Raw genomic sequence first — 22,041 nt, forward strand, 5'->3', positions numbered from 1 at the left:
TTTATACAAGGATGCTCTGTGTCAGAGAGAAGCATCCAAACTGCCCTTAAGTCAGTAAGAGATGCTCATATTCGTGGCAACCAAAGGAAATGGAAAAAGGGGTGATTATTTCCTCCCCTTCATTTCTGCAGAGCAGCCCCAGGCTCCAGCAGGTCAAGGAGCAGAGGTACTGTCCACTCCTGCTCTCAGCCTGTGCCAAGGTGCTAACTCAGTGTCTGCTCCATCACTTCCTTGTACATCTGGAAAGGACATGGAAAGTCACTTTGAAACAAAAACTTGCTGACATGAACATTTGGACTTGTTTCACTCTTTATTGAAAGTTCTCACTCTCACAAGTGATTGCTGATGCTTCAGGTGTTTTTATTTAGGGGCACTGCTACACTGCTGCTGTTATTGGAAACTGTTTTCCTATAGGAGAAAACTAAATTGTAAAAACAATTACTTGGGTGGCTGTGGCAGTTTCACTGAGACACTTGGATGAGCAAAGTCCTCACAAACCAGCAGGTCCATAGCATCACACGGAGAGACAAGGAGTCAGGGAGCAAGGCCTGTCTTATTGGGACAAAGATAACAGCAGAACAAAAGGATAGAGAAGGGAAAGTCAGGACAGATGTTCCAAGATTAAATACAAGATGTGCCTGCAGAAAAGCATTAGAACATATGTAGAAGGGAATTAAAAGTGTAAATAATCTGATGCTATGTGACTTGTGCATCACAACATCTTAGTCATTTAAATACACCTAGGCATTCATTAATGAACACATTTAAGTACAAATAAGTATGTTGCAGTGTGTTCCACAGTGATGCAGCCCTAAGTGAGAGGTGTTGAGGGAGTAAGGAGGGGAGAATCACATATTTCCCCTCCTTGATTCATTTGTAGCACCACAAACCTGGTGTATGGGTGAAGTGCTAAGGATGAAGAATCACTCCCCAAAAGCACTTCTCAGCATCAGATGTTGAACAAACCCACACTGCACAAACCTTTGCACCATGGACTTTCAGATCTACTCTGCTGAAACTTTCAAGCCATATTTTTTTTTGTGATTCATGTCTCAAAGTTAATCACCTGTGTGGATTCCCATGTGTCTTGCAGGGGCTGAGCTCTCCCTGAACTTTGCTCCGCAGTGGAAATATTCTTCGTTCTCTATTTGATTATGTCCACAAACCTGTCAAACCACATCATAGCAGCTATCTGCCACATTTGAGTGAACCTGGCAAACAAGCCCTGTGGGGCCTGACAGACAGTGACATTGCCTAAGCTTTGTCTCCTTTGAAGCCATAAAACGAAGGGGAGGGTGGGGGGAAGCCCAGGGTAGAATAATTCTGCTCTGTAGTACAGCATTCACCACAGGGCTGAGACACTTATCTACAGAGCACTAAGCTCAGAGCTTTGCTAAACTGAGCATGGCTAAATTACAGAGGGGAAAGTCACTTGAAAGAATGTGAAAAGAGAAAATTCAATAGGAAAAAATAAAGATTAGTAAGCTCAGTCATTTATCCACATTTCCTACACCAGGATGTGATGGAGGAGTGTTTGTAGGTACATGTCCATCCTGCAGTTCTTACCTGCTCAGAATGAATCCCAGATCTGTAACTCACCTATGGAATGTCCTTCCAAAATATGAAAGGAAAGCTACTGCACAGCTCTGACTCCCAGTGACACGAGCACATGTGTTTCATGTGAGTAGACAGAAAGGAAACGTTGTATTTTGTAATTGCTCCTTGGCTTCCCATGCAGAGACTGTAAAACCAGGTTACTTTATCCAGCCCACCACAGATAAGAGGGTGCCAGTGCTTGCTGTTTATCTGCTGGCTTCACACCTGGGTATGGTTTTGCAATCTTTAAAAATACTTGAAGTTCTCATAAAACAAATATACTTGAGATAAAACTGCCATCTAGGCATTTGCTACTGAGGGTTTCCCAAAGGAAAAGGGCTTAGCAGCATTTCTGAGACTATATTTCAAGTCTTCTTTATGTCTTCTCTACACACTAAACACTCTATCCCCACTTAAGTTTAGCAACAAAAAAATTCGTAATACAAAAGTATTTTCCGTTTGTATTGCAGATATTTCTCTGTAAATTGTTTGAGGGGAAATTACTGATCATTCAGTAATCTTGAACTCTGTTCTTCAAGTGGCATATTTGTGTTTTAAATAACACATTAAGAGATTTTCTACCTGATGGCTAAAAATCCATTAGGCTGCTCAGGGATTCACATCCATTTGTGAGCAGAGGTGCTCTGTGGTGAATTCATTCAGTAATAACACAACTCACAAACAAAACCTTCCCTTACAGAAACATGAAGATCTTAAGAAAACAGGGTCTCTGTCCCCTCTCCAGGCAGGGAGTGTCCTCTTCCACGACCTTCCCAAAGCCCAAGGGGGAGAGACTTTGCCAAAAAGACCTACAGTTAGACACAAGATGTGGACAGAGCTTGGCGTGACCACTGCTCTTTCTAAATGGTCTAAACACATTTAAATTACAAGGAGCCACCGAGTTCCTTCAAAGATGTGTCTGCCTGTTTCTGGCCAGAAGGGCCTGCATTAGTCTCCAAATTACCCTGCTGTCAGCTCATCTTGTCATCTACTCTGCAGCTCAGCTTAAGAACACAAAATGATACTGGTCACAGCAGAGAAACATCTGTGTGCACAAGGCTCTCTAAACACACCATGCCTGTCTGCTCACTGACCTCTTCATCAGCTCCTTTATTAACCTGCCTTGATTTTGGCAATGTCCAGCCACTCCAAGCTACAAATTACCTGCTAGAATTCAATCACAAACTGTTTTACTGTAAGTACATTCTATTGTGGAAAGTGTCTTAAGGCTAATAGTTTTACTTGCTGGCTTTGAGGTCTGCAGATCATTTTAGTCCCATTGAATAACAACTCTCCTTGGGCAAGACACTTCTGCCACGAAGGGCCAAACATTTGTGTCATTTTACCATTTCAACTTCCACTCCAGAGAGACTCCAAGCACAGCATAGGAACCACATTCCCAATTTGGATGTAATTAGCTCAGTACTACCCAGCATTGTACGAACAACATTTACCTTGCTCCAGGACTCCCAACACTGTGACCGTGGCCAGCAGGTCTATCTGATCCCTCATGGTGCTGACGGAACAAACCCCAGCCAGGTGCAGCTGTGCCCCAACACTCTGTCCCACCCTCCCACCACCACACACTCTCCAACAGAGCTGCCTTATTGCTCTGAGCACAGGTGTTTCCTCCACCACACCTTAACTCACCTTAACTCTCTCCACACCAGTTTTCCAAAGCAGACAGCCACCAGGAAATGGCTATTCCAGCCAAGTGCCTTTTGCTGAACGATGCAACAGCAAAAATTTTGCATGGGCAAACCGTGAAATTCTTCTAATTATATTTACAGATTTCGTGCCACAATTGAATTATACATTGCCAGCAATAGAGAGATGATGGAATTCTTTCCAGGCCTTTTGTTGCTAGTTTTAATGATGTCTGAAGCATCTCAATGATGTGTGAGGTCGTAAAAATTATTAACAAGCATTTACAAATTAATGGCTTGACCTTCTGCTCTTACTGAAGGAAGTGGAGTTGACCACGTGAAAGATTTGCTGCACTCCAGCTGGAATAACTTAATTCTGTTACCAGAGTCTGTAATTTAAAAGAGCATTCAGATATTTTATCCTACTAATTACATCTCTAAGTTTACAATTTAAGAGCACAGTTCTTTTCCAGCACTCAGGCACTTTCTATAGTTTTCTCTGTTTTTAAGATTCTGCTAACACAAAATAGAAGTTCCCAGTTCCAAATGGGATGCAGCAGAGGATGGAGAAACACACAGACCCTCTGCAATGTTACACTGACATCAGAGCTACAATGGTGAAATGGACAATCTGAAACACAGCAATAGTTTAGCCCTGAATGAGTCTTCTCCCCACGCCACAAAAGTGAAATATGCCTCAGTTCGAAAAGTTATCTTGTGTTTTAGAACAACTTGATATGGCTGACTACTCTGATTTTGAAATCTTTTAAATCAAAAAAGGAGAAAAAAGGTATAATTCATTATCAGCTAAGGCTTTCCCTTAACGTTGGTGGAAAGGGCACAGGACATGGCTGAGCCACTGCATTTCTCTCTGTAGTCACACACACAAACCCTCAGTACAGAACTTTGCACATCCCAACAAGAAGTGACCAGACCCATAGTTCCTCCCGAGTGGGACACTGCAAGTTTTTTTGTTCTGGTTTGGCTCTTCATCACCTCAAAACCCCATTGCGACACCTCATCAAGTTGAAAACATCAGTTAATTACTTCAAATGTCCAATAGTATATTTTTTTGTAAAAAAACCCCAGGCATATAGAACAGCAAAATCACCCCTTTTCTCTATAAAACACTATGATGTGACCTCAGACCCTCCAAGGTACCAGCAGACTCAGACTGAAACAGAAATAAAACAATTAACCTTAACTGAACCTACTGGCGACCCAAGATTTCATCTGGGGTGTTCAGGATAAAAGTCAGGGCAAAATGTCACCAGGAGTGTTTCTGCTTGTGTCATCAACAAACAATTCAGGCTTGAGAGAACATTTCCCTGACAGATTTTCATTCGTCTCAGAAAAAAACACAAGCATCAAGGGAAGAAAAAAAATCAAACCGGTTTCTGAGCAAAGGCTGGTCACAAGCTGCCACTGACTCCTTAAAATCTCTGGTAAACCACACGTGGCACTGCAGTGGGGGATGGTTTGGGAAGCTTCTGCTTCACTCAACAGCAACTAAAATGCAGCATTTCTAATGAAAAACAAAAAGCACAAGTTAATAAAGTAATAACTTCACAGTTCCCCATGGGCTAAAAGCAGCTGAGCCTGGTACTGTGACTCACTATTGCATTTGGTTCTTTATAAGCTTCTGAAGTTACAGGTTTCCTCCTCCCCCAGACACAACACAGAACTTGTAGAGTAGGAATACAGTAAAAATAGACTCTGGTAAGTCAGGATGCTGTGAGGAAACCTGAAGGCTTAGCTGGGGCCATAAACAGACCAACTACAGAACACCAGACACCAACCTGAACACTTGGAGAATGATCCTTCAATGTCTGAAGCTCTGCAGTGGCTCAGAGATCTCACCAGCTTTACACCAGCATCTCCACACACCTCGAGCCACACTTTGCTCCTTGTTCGGGTGCATTAACTCATGCTTGGAGAACTGTTCCCATGTCTGTCTGATTTTTGTGTGTGCCATCAGCCTACATCAAGACTTGAGGAAACCAGTTTAACCCTCTGTTGTTTTTAAGGGAATTGGCCTGTTTTTGGAACTCTACAATTCTGCACCTGAGGTCTCGGTCGCTGTTAACATCATTTTCACTAGGAACAACTTCTTTACTTTCACTAGGAACAACCACCTCATTTCCCAGCTCAAGGCCTATGACTGCACTCCAAAGCCAAAGAGCCCAGCAGCAGTGGGAGCAGCACAAAGCCTCATTTCCAAAGTAGTTTTCTAAGGGCCCTTTATCCAGCTCTGCCCTGTTTAAATGGACTGTATGAAACTAAGAATTGCTAAGACAGCAGCAGAACTAGGGCCTTGGCTGACCAAAACTGTGTTGGGACGAAGGGAAGGAACCACCTCACTAGGAATGACAACACTGAGCTCTGCTCAGCACACACAAACGTATGAAGTCACACCATGTTTAATACACTAGCAAAATATTTATTTTATAATGATAAAACAGAAGTGAAGGATTTCTTTTTGGTGTGCACCAGTAATTGTAGTAAAAGAATAAGGGGATTAATGGACTCTTTATACATTTCAATGACAAAAAATTCATAAAGGTTAGCATCAAATTCAACTGTTCTCCATTTACAAGCATAAAACTTACCATAATACCCCCCAAACACATATATAAAGAATTATAGTTTTAAAATCTATAAAAAGTAAAAAATATACAGTCAGAAGATCTAACTCTTATTCAAATCTTTAATATAAAATTGTAAACATTTATTTACACAAAGGAAATGTGTATCACAAAATTTCGAGCACCCTTTTCAATTGAATGGTGGTTTTTGGAAGGCAGTGGATGTTGCACAGTGACACTCTCACCTTGCCTGCCCAACCCAAACCGCAGTCCATAAATAAAGCTGTGGGTTGGGGTCAGCTCAGGGGAGACACCTTTTATTGCTCTGAAGCTGCAGCAAGTGGAAAGCTCGAGTGCATATAGAGGCAGCGACACGTTCCAGGGCACAGGGCACTGCCCAGCCCTTCCCATGCACCTATGTACAGCCAAACTGCATTTCATTTCCATTGAACTGTTCCACCCTTGTTACAGTGACACCACACTCCCAACGGTCCCATCGAGTTACATGGACAGGGGCCAGAGCCAGAAGCAAGGGCTGCTTGGATCCTGTTCACATATGGAGACTGATGGGCACTATAAGCCAGTTTGCCTAGAATCCCACTTAATTTTGCTCCAACAGTACCATGGAGAGGCCCTGTCATCCAACCCAGATACCTTCCTGAACAAACCTCTGGTCAAGCAGGGCAATATCCACCTTCGCTTCCAGAAACAGTGGAGGAAAGAGCACATCTGCATTTTCCTGGACATTTAGCTGGATTGCCTTTTTGGTAGTCATAATGCAAACAGCAGATGTTCCTTTCCTCCAATTAAGAAATCACAACTGGATGGATTGTATTTTGAGTTACTCAGAACATAATCTACTGGAAAACGCAGCAGATTTCACCACAACCTAAACAGGGAAGAAAGAAAAGCTGAATTCTACTACCCTGTTATTACTGCTAAGTGTTTGTAAGGGGGAGAAAAAAAGAGTGACACTGAAGGATGTCACTTGAAATTGAGGTCCCGAGCACCCCCGACATGAAGGGAAGGCACACTGGTGCAAAGAACTCTTAAAAATAAAAATACAGCAAACACTCCTTCCCCTGCCATTGCTAGTTTATATCTATACTCTTCTAATGACACTTACCTTAGACCAGGTTTTGGTTTCCTTTAACAGCAAACCAAGCTCACTAGCTCTTTTCTTAGATTGCCAGTACAAGAAAAGTTAGCATCAGTTATTTGCATCTCAACTACTTACTCTAGTAAATATCAGAAGTGTCAACAACCAGAGTCACTAACACCTTCATCTTCCCACCCAAAGACAATCTTTATGCTCTCATTCCAAAGCTCTCTGAGGGACTGAGTCTGCTCCAGTGATGTTGTATCCACTGTTTGTGGTGGGATCCACTGATCATCGAACACACCAACAGTTCAACGTGGGACAACAGCAAATCTGACTGACAGAGTGGAATTCATCCACACTAGGTAAGTGTGCTGGACAAACCATGTTCCATGCATATTTGGAAAGGGTTAAAGTATTAGTGTTCAAAAAAAGCAGTTTTTAAAAGTGCAAATTGTCTCATAAAGGAGCTGCGGATACAGTAAAATATTTTCCTTCTTTGAAACCAATCTTATCTTTCACTTCCCTTCACCCACTCTGGAAAAAATCCTCTCTCACACACCTCTGCAGGGCAGAAAGCTCCTACAGAAACCTGTCTGTGTTGAAGGAAATTGCTTTTAAATCACAATGCTGGGTTTGGTTAGAAAGTTTAAAGGAGTTTTCCAAGAAAGTGGATTTAGAAAGGGAAGAGGTATTTGTGCATTTAAAACAAAAGCTTTCAACTTTATTTTCATTTTAAAATAAAGGTTAAGGCAAGGTGGTTTGGTGGTGGATAAGGGATTTTTTTTTGGTAGAAAGTAAGGACTTTGGAACACTGACTGTTCCCACTGTGGTTTTTGTCCTTTCTGGGACCAACCCCAACACATGGATAAAAGGTCTCCTTGGGCTGAGCTGAAGAATCAGCATCTGCTTCAAGGGATATTAAAGAAGTAAATCCACCAATCTAGAGAAAGATTATCAAACTCGTAACCCACTATTAAAAAACCAAAGTATTTAAAGGGGGAAACTTCCACATTGGAGCAACCCTGATACAAGCATTCCCCAGGCTGCCTGTGCTGTTATTGCTGATAAGGACCTTCCACCTCTCAGCCAAACTCTTTTTTGTCCTGAAATCACAAAGTCTTGTGCTCATTACGTCATTGCTAACTTCAGGGAATGAACTGATCTCACGAGTTAGTTTTACTTTTTACAACAAAGAAAACTAGATGAGCTGTCATGAAGCAAAGCCTTCATTTAAATACAACTACCTTTGGAAATAAGTTATGAAGAAACAGGTGCAAAGGAAATGGCTTTACAATTCATGTTAAACCTACTATAGTTTAAAAGTTCTCCCATAAGAAATTCCCCCTTTAAACACAGCAAGGGACAAGCCAAGGACTGTGCCTCTACAACAGAGTGCAAACTGCAGCTTAAAAGACTACAATCTATGAAGATGCCTACCTAGACTAACTGGCCAGGTTTTAATACTTTCTCTCATCTATTACCAGCATCTAGAAATATTGACTGTGAGATATCACTTGCTGAGAGTACAGGCACATGCTTCAGCCACGGGGAGAAGGAACAATTCCAGACATTTTGCAGGTGTCCTCAGGTGCACACAGCCTCTCCTCAGACCACAAGTCAGAAGTTGGATGGACAGGACTACACCAGCACATCACACCATCAACAAATAATTATTGCAAGTAATAGCTGCAGACTAAGCCCTAAACACGATTTGTGCAACTATCTGCTTTCTCTCTGCACTATTTCTGTGGAATTTTGTTTTAAATAATTAACAAATTTAGTCTCAGAACACTGTGAGGGAGATTTCTGAAAGGCTGGCTAGGACACAGTATCTTTTGACCTGCTCAAAGACTCCTCAGAGACCCCAGACAGAGCACACTCCTCCTGCAGACCTGCCTGGTGCACCATGACCACGTGCCAACACTCATGAAGAAGCAGCTCCAGTCTTTTTCCCAACCATTCACCTCTAATGCCTGTAAGTCTCCTCAATGCCACAGGTTTTTTGGTCCAGGTATTGTTTATATCTCATAATTAACAAAAGCAGAACCCCCACCCTCGGCCCCATTTTAATGAGTTCCTAACAACTCGTCTAGATCGTTCATCCACTCCTCTGAAGTCCTGTTTTTCAGCAAAGAGTCTATCAGATCTGTGTCACCAGTTAAGTTCTGAAGTCCATTATTGCCCGACTGGCTGCTGTAGGCGAAAGGCAGTTCCTGGCTGGTCGTCCTCACAGGGTACCCTTGGCTACAGTGCAGGTTACCTCTGTTGGGCATTTGCTGATTTGGATTCTGGTTGAAAGCATTCAGATCTGGAACAGTTTGGTTCATGCCAGGCAAGACTTGCTGTGAGGGTACCTGCTGCTGTGTGGGTGGGTTTGTCCGCTGCTGTGCACCTAAAGATGAGGACAACATCTGCCCAGAGACAGCAGCATTCATGGAGGTCATGGGCCTGCTGGTGCTTAGGCTTACCTGAGGCATTCCTTGGGCAAACTGCTGGTTGGCCATCTTTAGATGTGTTTGCTGCATGTGGAAAGAGGAGTTGGCAGTAAATGGTCCTAAGCCACTGTTTGCTTGCGTCTGGTTGTTAATATTAGGGATACCTTGGTGTTGCCAAGATGGATTTTGAGCCCCCATAGCAGCTGGCACTCTTGCCATCTGTGGCTTAGATAAGGTTGGATTCAGTGCACCTTTGTTGTGCTGCTGAGAAATACTTGAGTTTGCTAAGGTGTTCTGCCCATAGCCAGCAGGAACAGCAGCACCCTGACCCAAGCTGCCTTGTCTCTGCATGGCTGGCTGTCCGTTGGCACTCGGCGCCGCGTGCTGGGGAACCATCTGTGCCATGCCAGGTGCCAGGCTGTACAATCCCCCACGCTGCATGTTCTGCAGATTGCTGTACTGAGTCACCCCTCGGTCCTGCTGGCTGGAGCCCGACTGGAGTGGAGGAACAGGAGTGTGCCCAGGTCCCATCTGAATCATGTTCTGGGTCTGAGGAAACATCCGTGGACTACTGGAGCTGGACTGTCCCAAGTTACTGACCCCAGGCATGGCTGGAGATGACCCTGAAATGCAAAGAAATATTTTGTGTGTTACACCCCTCAGTTCACTCAGAGCCAAGCCAGGTCTGTGGCCATGATAACCCAGAATGGAGGTGCAGCTGCACCTGTATAACCCAACACACAGACAGCAGGACTTTAATTAAAGTGTCAACTGCTGCTCCAGTTAGCACCTCCAGCTTGATCTCAAACACAGATATGTCAATGTCCTCAAAAAATCTGAATACCACTTCTAAGAGTTCAGCATCATCAATTTAAAAAGAAATTAAGACTTCAAAGACAGGACTCTGATATTTCCTTGTGAACAAAGGTAAACATACACACTTTGAAGTGCATGCCCAATTTGCTAAGCTGTTAAAAACCACCACTTACTGCACACACTGTCAGTCATTCCATGCACACACTGTGCATCTCTTATTGTCCAGCTGTAGGGTTGCCAGTCCTGCATTTTCCCAACACCAGGAATTTATTGTAGGTATATAATATAACTTCTAGAAATTTTTGGTCAAGTACATCCTGGATTTCCTCTGTGAAATATTCCCTATTTTGATATGCAATGCTGATAACCATTTGCAAAAATGTCTTCTCAGCACTCCAAAACAAGTCCTTTGTCCTTGTAAATTCTGAGTTTAGAAGTTTCTTCCTGCAGAAGAAACAGCTCCTACTTAAAGCAAAAAAACCCAAACACACCAAAAAGCACTGGAAGTGGATTGCATACAACACCTCACACTCCTTACAGCTGACCAAGGGAAGTACCTACATTAGTACCTTCCCTATTTTCAAACCAAAAAGCAAGCTGCAGAATTTTTCCATATTTTACAGCAGCTGAGGAATACTGGCTCTGTGCTATTAGCATCACCTTTGAATAAAAATGGAATTATCAACAATAAATTCAAATAGCATTCAAATTGTATTGCATCAACAAAGCACACCACAGAAACACCAGTGCTGGGGGTGGATGGGTGAGGGAAGAGTCTTAGTGTGAGAACACTTACAGTGAAGAGGTACTCACATACCAGGATTTAATGTGCAAAAAATAGCCACAATCATCATTACAAGGAAAAAAATAATTTTAATAATACTGATGTTCATTAGAGCAAAACCTACTCTATTTCTAATAGTTGTACTACTGTGGTTCTGCAGAAAAGAGGCAAGAGGAAAAACATTCCAGTGCAGTATTTGAAGGATGCCCCTGATCCCTGTTAGCACACAATCCTCCTGCACTGGCATCGAGTTTTCTCATTTGAGTAACAAAACCCACTTGCAGCTCTACTAGACACTGCAAAGTAACAAACACTGCCAGGATGAGGCTATCACATTGCCATTTGCATCTTTCCCCTCCAGTATTCATTTCTGCAGGAACATAGAGAGCAAGGAAACAAAAAGAAGGGAATTGGCACTTTTTTGTGCTCTAGGTTTATGAAAATAAAAAAGAAGTCAAGTAAGGATTTTTTAGGTAAGGAGATGAGGTTTTATTGTTCTCTAGTTCTTCCACAATTTTTAAGCTAGCCCAGCTTCACAGTTAACATCATCTTTTATTTATCAGAGTTAATACACTCTAGACATACCAAGCTGCTTCTTGTACAAAAAAACCCAACATGTAGGACTCTAATATGTAATGAAGAGAATTCCAATTGCATTCCCTTCTGAAGGCAGTAGGATAAGAATGTCAGAGAATTTTAAATTCATTCTTGTAGATGAGAGAAATAACATACCACTTATTTTTCTTTACTGAGGGCCTGTGATAGATACAGGCAATAGTAATGTCAAGCTTCAAGAAAAAAAAACAAACACCTGAGTTCTAATATATGAAAGCTAAGGAGAATTTACAACCTGTAAAAGGAAACAGTATAAAAAGGCCTTTAGAACAATGAAGACACTTAAGAACTTTACTTTTTTCCAAAACCACATTAAGAATCAGAAACTTAAGTTGTCCCAGGTATCTGGGGCAGGGGAAGCTGTTAATTTGCAACTGAATCAGAGTACAGGTCAAAAGGTTTGAAGGCACAGTGACGTGGGAAGGTGCTCTAATAAATTAATTAAAAGCTATCCAACCCAGGAAATTTGAAGACACCTTGTTTTCTACTCCTGATATTTTTTCTGCCATTCTTTCAATTGCCAGGTTTACTCACCTGTGAACTGCCCAACCTGCTGCTGGTAAGGATTCTGTGGCTGGTCCTGGTACTGGGGAGGAGGCCGAGTCAGGTGTCGCTGCAGCTGCTGCTCCTGCTGCTGCCGCTGCTTCTCCTAAGGGAGCCCAATGCAGCACAGTGAGAAAACAAGTCAGGCTTTTTCCAAGGGCTACCTCGGACACAAACAAGCTGGCTGTATGCTTTTATGAAAATCACAGGGGTTTCTGTGGCCTTAATGTCACTTCAGACCTTTGTTCTCAAGGCTCAGTCAATTTAAGGTGATGAGTGACAAGACCAGGAACCCAGAGACAGCAGCACGTACCACGGGGGTTATTGCAGTGCATGTCTGAGGCCTTTCAAACTCTGAAAATCTGTTTGTCTTTTAATCAGCAATATAATCAACAGGCATTTTCAGCAATACTCTGGAGACAAAGAGGAACAGATACAAAAAGAGCAAAACCAAATAAAAATCAAACATACTTTTTTGCTCTTTATCCCCAAACCAATTTATTTTACACCTCTTTTTAGAAATCTATAAAAGTACAAGTCAGAAATAACAATACTACACAGAAAAGCAAAAGCTGAACATGTAAATATTTTCTAGTCCTTGTTTGCAAACATGAGAAAATACACACAAACCCAAACTCTTATATTTTCTGGATGATTATGGAAAGCTGCAGAACTAAGTCTAAACCAGAAGTCACTCACACTGCACTGATCAACTGAAACAAACCCTACTCATGGCACAAAGGAATTGTGCCTCTTACAAGCACGTTCAATCTCTACCTATTTATGACAAAACCATTTGAAAAATTAACCAAGCAGTTTTTCTATCAGGAAACGTTTGGAGAAAATGAAATTTAAAGCCTCGAGGTGAATGTGGACACACTAATAATACACTCAGACCTCGACAGCAAAGAGGCTGCTTTTACAGTCTGAAACATATCAGCACAGTATTTCTGCTCTTTTTCCAGATACCTTCAGCCACTGAAATTCTGAGACAATACACAACTACCTACTTATCCAAAATGTCACACAGAGGGCAGAAGGGCATAAAGTCCCTTCTGAGAGTACTGGGGTAAAGACAGGAGCAAGAAACCCTCTTTAAAGAAGAGACTACTAACAAACTGCAGATACACATCACCACCACCCTCCTGAAAGGGCTGCAGCTGTGGAGCTGTTGAGACATGCAGAGGAATGAACAGGACAGGCTGCTTGACAGAGAGGACCTGCTGCTTGCAGGACCAGTCAGACCTGAAAGAGGCTGACCACGGAAGCCAAGTAGAGATGCCAGAGCTCTGAGAGAACCCAGCACAGCACAACACAACTTGGGGGGGAAAGAAAATTTAGAAAACTGAGAAAAACATGCAGATACCAAATGCAAAGACAGCTCTGGAGTGGCAGGGAAGGGCACTGAAGCCACCTGAAACTCCAATTCTCCAGCACAACAGAGATAACAGACTCAGAAATCTTTCTGCAAAACTGCACCCAGTATCGTGTATCCAAAGAAATAAATATCAAATTAGAATGCTAACAAGCTCCAGCTTGAGTGGGCAGCACAAAGCCAACAAATGTGGCTGTTGGGCTCCAAAGCAAAGCTGCTCCTTATTTGGGATGAGAGTCCCAGCATCACTATAAAAAGATGCAAGTTAGAGGCCAGTTGTAGTTACCATAATTAGGACATGAAGTATTTTCCTAATATTGGTATTTACTGCAGCAACTTGTGGTGGTTAAGCAGAAGCAAATAGGTAGGGAAAAAATACTCATCACTGTGTTTGAGCTATGCCACTGTTACTGCACCAACCCACTGTTCAGAGAGGTCTGACACCTGTTAGGTCCATTACTGAGCTAAGGAAACCTTCTGGGCCACAGCTCCAGAAGCTCCAAGAGAGCTCTAATAATCACCATCCACCAGAGATACAAAGCACAAGCAGCAGGTCACACCCCACATTTCCTTTCTCCCCACCTGCTCTCAAGGAATACCTGTTCATTAACATTTTTGGAGAGTAACAATTAGTCATCTTTGACATTTGATATTAACATGCAGGTTAATGATGATTGATTTATTACATTTCATACAGAAAATATTATTTTATTGATGATTTGGGAATTCTCTTTCAGTTTTTGATAATGTCATTCCCCCACAGCATTTCCTTAGTTCAACTTGTTTTTACCCAAATATCAAAACCATAACCTTACCAACACTCCTACAATTTTCCACAAAAGATTGCCAACCACATTACTATGTTTTATCTATACTGGCTCCAGAACTGAAGGGGCTTTTATGTCACCTTAATCAAGTCCTCAATTTTAATGGATATCTCCAGGTGATAAAAAAGCCATTGGCTAGGACTTGGCACAGCCACAGCTCCATGATCCTGCAGATTCTATTCCACCCTTCCACCCAAAATGGGCCTTCATATACTTTCAGTTCAGAGGAGACTGTCAGTTCTTTCTTGACGCTTCTGATGGACAGCTGGTGCAGGGAGACCTTAGAGCACCTTCCAGTACCTAGAGGGGGCCTACAAGAAGGCTGGAGAAGGACTTATCCCAAGGTCACGTCATGATAGGACAAGGGGGAACAGCCTTAAGCTGAAGAAGAGAAGATTTAAATTAGATATTAGGAAGAAATTCTTCCCTGTGAGGGTGGTGATGCACAGACTGCCCAGAGAAGCTGTGGGTGCCCCATCCCTGGAAGTGTTCAAGGCCAAGCTGGAAGGGGCTCTGTGTAACCTGTCTAGTGAAGGTGTCTCTGCCCAACATGGTGTAGTGAAAGGTGTCTCTGCCCATGGCAGAGGGCTGAAACAAGGTTATCTTAAGGTCTCTTCCAACACAAACCATTCTGTGATTCTGAAACACCAAATGCTGTTTCATGCACCAAAGCAAATCAGCACAATTTAAAACCAAACTGCTGGCCCCTCTCACCTGTTCTGCCAGCAGATGCTGCTGCCTCTGTTCCATTAGGAATTGCTGCTTTTGTTGCTCCATGAGCAGGTGCTTTTGTTGCTGCTCTCTCTGCTTCTGCTGGTCCATCAGCATTTGATGTTGCTTCATCACTGCTGCTTGCTGCTGATTGCTGAGATAAGCTGAGCTGCTGTGGTTACCTGCCATGGAGACGTTTGGAGCCTGGGCACCCACACCAGGGCCCGGAACAGAAACTGGAACGCGAGGAACGTTAGTAGAAGGGTTTTGATCCTGCAGGATATAGAGAAAGTGACACAAGTTACAGAAATGCAGTAGCTTCTTCACTTGTGAAGCTTCTAACAGAAGTTCAGCTAATTAAAGACAGCCAAAACCCCATCTATGAAGTGTCAGGCACAGAACTGACAGTTTGGAGTTAAGTTCAGAAGCTCTCTAACATTTAGGCACAGAGGCTTTATTTTCAGTCTCAAACTGCTTCCCAAATTCCAACACAAACAGGTGAGTATAGCTCTGTGGGCTTCTGCTCAGCCAGTTACAAACAGCACTCCAAACAAACCAGCTTCAGTTTACTTTGGTAGTAACTTTCCAAACACTAAATTTTAAACTTTCATTATACAAACCATTTATTTAAAACCTGCCTCTTCTGTCAATACTTAATTCTCCAAGTGTTTATGTCTCCACTCCTAAAGTTGGGTGTTTTTTTAGTATCTAGAGTATTTACTATTTGCAGGTGAAGGGGGGGAAGCTTTAACTGGCCCAAATGGGTCTTAATGTACTTTTCCAGCAATCTAACCATCACCAGATTCCACAGACAACAATACTACTAGAGATAAGCCTAACATTATCAATTTTTGTAAGTCTGCAGTGTCGCAAGAAATCATGAGCCAAATACAGGCCATGCTGTGCTAAGTTGTTCCATGTGGAGGCTTTTGAGAGATTCTCCAGAAGCATTCACCAGAATCTGTCAGTTCAGAGCAAGCATGGCAGAGCAGACACAACGTCACCCTCGTGTTCCTCCGTGAGGGGAGATGTGATGTACACGATCATCTCTACCCTTCCCCTTCTTCATCCATTACAATGTTGTTAGATTGTTACTTCTGCCAACTTCTAAAGAGCTTTTTTGTACATTATGAAGCACTTATTGATCTCAATTTTTTATTTGTGTATCAGTGTGGTCTTCACCACAGACTAATCAGATCTTTTTCACAGTTTATTTTGTTTTGCTGAGGGAACATATGACTAGAGTTGGATCTCCAACAGCTTTTGCTGGAGGAGCTTTAATCCCTTTAACAAAGACCTTTTTTCTCACCAAGCCCTCCAGTATGGGCATTGCAGGCACATGTTACAGAAGCCCAAAGAGCCTATACTTCCACCCACTACACACATTTTCACCTGCAGCATACCTGTAGTATCAGTGATATGTAAGGCAAAGAAGCACCACCTGGAATTTCCATTTACAGGGAAACCTGAAGCATATGCTTCAAGCAGACAAATATTACTATTATTCATTCTTAATTATGTATTTCTCTCCCATCCCACGCTTTCCCAATCCTCAGAGACTCAACCAATAACAAATTCTTAGAAATTAAAAGCCCCAAGGAACACCCAAGAAATCAGGAATGCAACCCCCACTTCCACCTCTCCTCTAAAGCAGGTCTTTTTATAGTAAGCCAACTCTGACACAAGTAGAGACTAAAAACAGGGTAAAGAAATCAAAGCTTCTTTGAGAACACTGTTTAACACTACAGTTTTGTATGAGTTATTTTAGTCAAAAGTTTACAAAGCATCTATTTATCTTTGTAAGTAGAAGCTTATGTGAAGTGTGACATAATTTGTTGCCCACAAAGTATATTAAATTGGAAATCACACGTTACCACATAACCTAGAACCCAGAATTTAAAACTGTCCCCAGTGGGGAACAGACTTCTTGATTCTTATCTCAGCTTATTGCGTATTGTAACTTAAAATCAACAAATAAATTTGAAACGATACCAAGGAATCTGTCCTTTAGCCTTACCTATCCACCAACCTTAAATCTGCTACTGAACAAAGGTAACCAACCCCAGGACATTCACCTGACCGTGTGGCAGTCTGTAGGCAATGTTTCCAGACTTGGGTTTCAACAGGATCATCCCGTTTTGGTCATCACTCACATGGGACAGCGGTGGCTGCTGGCGCTGCTGGATGTATGCCAGCATGGGAGTCTTGCTCTGCCCTGGCACTGTGACCCCCGGCTCACATTCTGCTTTGTAATGTGAAAGGGGTTTGGTGTTCCCATAGTCTAGCATAGAACCTTGACTGTTCACAGGGTTCTGGTTCAAGCTGTTTTGCTGATGACCCAAAATGTTCACATGGTAATTGCCTCCAGCTCTCGGTGAGCTTTTATTTCCCATGTTAGGCATCATGAGTTTCTGATTGCCAAAGTCTGGCGGATAAACTGATGGGCTAGTGGGATTTTCCATGGTATAGGGGACAGCCAGTGGACTATGAGAAGGCCCAGACTGTTGCCATGTAGACATCTGATTTGTTTGGTGGACTTGTGATGCTTGTTGCTGGTTCTGCAACATCTGATCTCTCTTCTGCTTGGCAGCAATCTGCTGAAGTTGATGAGCAGAAGACATTTCTTTGGCACTTACTGCACCCTTCCCAGGTAACAACACACTGGGGAGAGGCCTCTGGACGTTCTGAGAGTGGTTTGATGCCTGCATCATGGGCTGATTAGAATTTTCAGTCATTGACTGACTGGAAGGCTGGAACATAGCCTGAGAACTACCAACTGCTGGAGAAGCAGTGCTCACAGGTACTGAAGCAGCACTAATAAATGCTGAACCTGAAGAAGTGGATCTAACCTGGGGAGATCCCAGCTGCTCTTGCTCAAAGGGTGCTGGGGAAAACTCAGTCTTTATGTTAATATCTTGTGGCAATGGAGTCTGTGCAGCTGAATTTGAAGAATCTGCATCTTTTTTCTCTTCGAAGTCTTCGTTAAAGAGATCCTTCATGTCTTCATCGGGCACTGATCTATTAAGCTCCTCAATAAGTTCCTTCCATTCTTGCTCATTTAGATTAAGATCAGGCATCAAGTTATTCTGAGATATAGATGTCCCTGTTCCAGCAATCACACATGGAAGATCATCATCTACAGGCTCCTGCTTCATCTCTTTGTTCAAACTCAGAGGAAATGAGTCATCAGCATCACCACCTCCATTCATCTGCAGGCTGGAATCTGGAAGACACTTCTTGCTGATGCCATCCAGCCCCATGGGATGCTTCCCGTTCAGCTGCAAGGTATCTCCATTGGCAGATTTCTTGTCAAGGTGATGGAGTGGAGACACAGGGGGCATTCCGTTGGAAGAACCACCCACTCCAAGACCATCCTCACGACGAGGTTTCTTGGACACAGAAAACACATCACCATAGCCATTCTGCTGGTCTCCATTCTGAGGGGAAGCAGCACTATCCAGCTTTCTTTTCACAGTCTCATGGAGCTGCTGAAATGAAAAAGGAACATTTTAGTTATTTAGCTCCATGTTTCACAGATTTGGATTTTTATTTTGTACCAGAACATTGCCTAGCTCTGAATGAATCATTTCAGAAAAAAAAAAAAAAAAAAAAAGGTTAAATCATTGGTTTTACAAGTGATCACATGAGATGACTTCCTCACTGTAATCTCTTAGGGAAAACTTTCAAAAACACCTGTACTACATCAAACTGAGATCCTCCTTCAGACAAAACTAAAAGCTGCCACATACTCTGTCAATAACAAGAAGTAGAGAAAAGGCTGTGAACTGAAATATATTAGGATCTTTCCTGTTCAAAATGAAAAAAATATTGAAGAATGTTAAGAATCAAACTGCAGATGAGAATAAAACCCTGTGTTTTATCTGGCCCATATGCACGTGGTGTAAATGCTCTGTGAGACTGTTTTATAAAGCAGACTCACATTTAAATATTTAGAGAAAAGGAGTGATTCTCTTCTGATTACAATTTTTAGAGAGGGACTATGTATATAAATGTTGTACACAATCACATTTTTGGCACTAAAGCAAAACCAATTTGTCACTTAGCGACGATTGTTTCACACTTGTAAATGCAATTCAGAGTTCAGTCAGTTCTATCACAGCAGAGTGTGTTTATTCCTTTTCTCCTTTCTCCTGAAGTATTTGCCAGCTGCTCTCCGACACCAGAGCCCCAACCAGCTCTACACTTGGCTTCTCACAGCTAGTGAACGCAGAGATTCTTTTTCTTGTGGTGCCACCTAGAAGCAACCAGCGGCTACAGCAACGGTTTCACAGAGAGCCTGAGCGCCTTTGTTCAGCTTCTCCTTCCTGCCAGTTTTCTTTCGCATATAAAGTTCTTTCTATAGACCTCAAAAGCATCTGAAAACAGAATTAACGCACACATCAAAGGTGACTATAAACTTTTCCTTCCCTCGGGTGCATTCTGTACGAAAAGTTGTGCTTTGCTGGTGCAGGAACTACACCAACGCAGACAAACCTGTAGGGCAGAGAGAGACGCTGTTCGTGGCTGAAGAGGGAAAACTCCCTCCCACCAGCTCCCGACCCGCGAGAGCTGCCCCGGCACAGCTCGGCAGGGCACTCCGGAGGAATCCCCACCACGAGCCTGGGACACGAACAACAGCTCTCTCAGACGGCAGAAGAACAGCTCAGCAAACAAACCTCAACACAAGCAGCTTCTTTTAATATTACCTGCAGTCTTCACAAGGTCGTCCACTAACCCTTGGGAAAACTGTCTCATCCAAGAAAAAACAGGGGAAACCTCAAGATCTCAGCACTCAAGGAAGAGGCTGTATGTAGGGCCAGCATAAATTAGCAGAAGATTTTTACACACTAGCCTGGGCAACAGCATTCTCTGATTTACGGACAGCAGGACTGGTTCACAGGGAATTGTTGCTACAGTTAGCTGATCTTTGGAAAAACAACCACAATCTGTTTAATGCTCGCAGAGGTAAGAGCAAAAACCCACTTTGTGTAATGCTTGCATAGGTAGCAAAGTCTTATTTTTATCTGCAGGACAGACTGCAGCTTCCTTGGAGACTGATCTTCTAGATGGCTCATGGAAATAGCAGCAGAGCAGTGAGATCAGAAGAGCAGAACTGAGGTGAACGTTTGGAGAGGAGGCTGAACTGCAAATCCCTTAATTTGAACATTAGGTCTTCAGTTTGGAGTAGAAGATCTAGAGTAAATTTTTCAAATACTGACTTGAAAGAGTAATGAAAATTTACTTTTTCGTGAAAAGGCAAAACAAAAGGGAGCAAGCCCCAACTCAATCACAACATTTGGCTTTCAGTGAGTTTCCCATTGTTTACTTAATACTCCCACCAGGAAAACTGAAGCTCAGGGTGGATGAGTAACTTGCCCAAGGTCATATGATGAGTCAAACTACTCAAAATTTGGGAATGGATCCTCCTCCTTAATTCTAAATATTTAGGATTGAAAAAACACTCCCTGAAAACGTACATAAAATTAATAACTTCGTTTTGTACAATGAACATATTCTTCTTGTAATTAAAGTACATTTCTATATTAAAACAGGATTTGCCCATCCAGGTCACTCCTGTAATTAATGTAGACAACTCAAGGGAACTAGGATTTGGGGAGTGTTACAACTATAATTGCACACAGCTCTTCACAGGCTGCAAAACCCACTTCAGTTGATGGACAAATATTCCAGGAGTAAATCTGTCCTGAGGGCTTTGCTGCTGTACTACACCATTTGCAACACATGCAGCTAACCAGCCTAAGATTACATGTTTATAAGCTACATTCACTAGAGTCCAGAAAAAATTACAGACCCCTAGTATCCAGCACAGGCTCTTTCCATCAATAAAAACATGTAGGAGCTTTCATATCTCTGTGGGTTTTAACAGTCATAACACTCAGATATCTGATTCTTGGAGACATTTTGACTTTAGTTGCTCGAGACAAATTCCTCCTTTCACCTAAAACGACACCCCTTTGACAAAATAACAGACATTAAGTTCTTCCCTAGTTTGTCTGTGTCTATCCAAATAATCTGGTTTGGGGGGGAACAAGGTGCATGTGAGATACAAGTCAGACTGCAAGCTATCTACATATCAAGCTGTTCCAACAAAGTTCTCAAGGCAAGAAAAACCTGTTCTCTTCTGCCAAAACTCAGAGGCAAAAAAACCCAACATACTGCTGAAGTAAAGCACAGCTTTCTACTTACTAAGAAAATCCCTTTAGCTTCAATTTTCTTGTGCACTACTATTCTGGATGGAGCAGTGGTTCTCTGATAGGCTGTCCGTGGTCTCCTCAGTAGAATCGATCAATTTTGTTTACAACACTGAGCTAATCATTGCCACTGTCACAAGATGGCATACAGAAATGTATTCCCATTTTCTCAGCCTACTTATTTCCCAACAAAACACAAACTTCCAAGATCATTGCTATCTAGCTTTGCCTAAAAATATTACCCCAAAAGCATTTATCCAAAGTATTTCCACCAACAGAGGAACAGTGCAAAGCAAGGGTTGGAAGCAGCCTCAGTCCTTTGGCCCAGGAAGGGACACAGAGTTTGTCAAAGAGCCACGGAGGGGCCACAGGCTGCACCTCCTCCACGTCACATCACCTGAGCTGCATTTTATTCATGTGAGCAAAACAGACAGCCCTCAACATAGTCATAAACACACTCACTTGGCAGGAGCACACATGCCTGACTGTGGATTCCTCACGCAAGGAACAAACTGACAAAGCCCAGGTGCCATCTCTGAGAACTGATGGTACCAACAGCAGCCTCTGACCACGTAACTCACAGTACACACACACTAGGACACAGGCCCAAGCTGCCTGACAGATGTGTGCCCAGTGAAATGCCAAGGATTCCATCAGAAAAGGGACAGCACACAAATAATTTTGGTAAGCCATGCTCAATCTCAGTCTCAAACCCATCGGTTTTACCACAATGATGCTCGGCCATACTGAGGGGCAAGATGAATGACCCCGTAAAGGCTGTCCAAAAACTACTG

At 42.6% G+C, this 22,041-nt stretch overlaps 2 protein-coding genes across 2 annotated transcripts in view; both read right to left on the reverse strand.

Annotated features, from left to right (window-relative positions):
* The window catches only part of LTC4S (leukotriene C4 synthase), a 6,854-nt gene extending 3,746 nt beyond the window's left edge, over window positions 1-3,108 (reverse strand). The window contains exon 1 of the mRNA XM_009072223.1: window positions 3,051-3,108. Within this exon, the coding sequence (XP_009070471.1) occupies window positions 3,051-3,108 (58 nt within the window). The remainder of the gene's footprint in view (window positions 1-3,050) is intronic.
* Window positions 3,109-8,995: 5,887 nt separating this feature from the next.
* On the reverse strand, window positions 8,996-18,523 carry MAML1 (mastermind-like 1 (Drosophila); the record flags this gene model as incomplete). The annotated part of the gene is made up of 4 exons (XM_009072224.1): window positions 8,996-9,987; window positions 12,114-12,228; window positions 15,039-15,308; window positions 17,111-18,523. Coding segments are annotated over 4 exons (2,790 nt in total), but the record flags the coding sequence as incomplete, so codon positions are not given.
* Window positions 18,524-22,041: the final 3,518 nt, after the last annotated feature.

This window comes from Acanthisitta chloris, unplaced genomic scaffold (assembly GCF_000695815.1).
Source record: "Acanthisitta chloris isolate BGI_N310 unplaced genomic scaffold, ASM69581v1 scaffold12433, whole genome shotgun sequence".
Lineage (NCBI taxonomy): Eukaryota > Metazoa > Chordata > Aves > Passeriformes > Acanthisittidae > Acanthisitta > Acanthisitta chloris.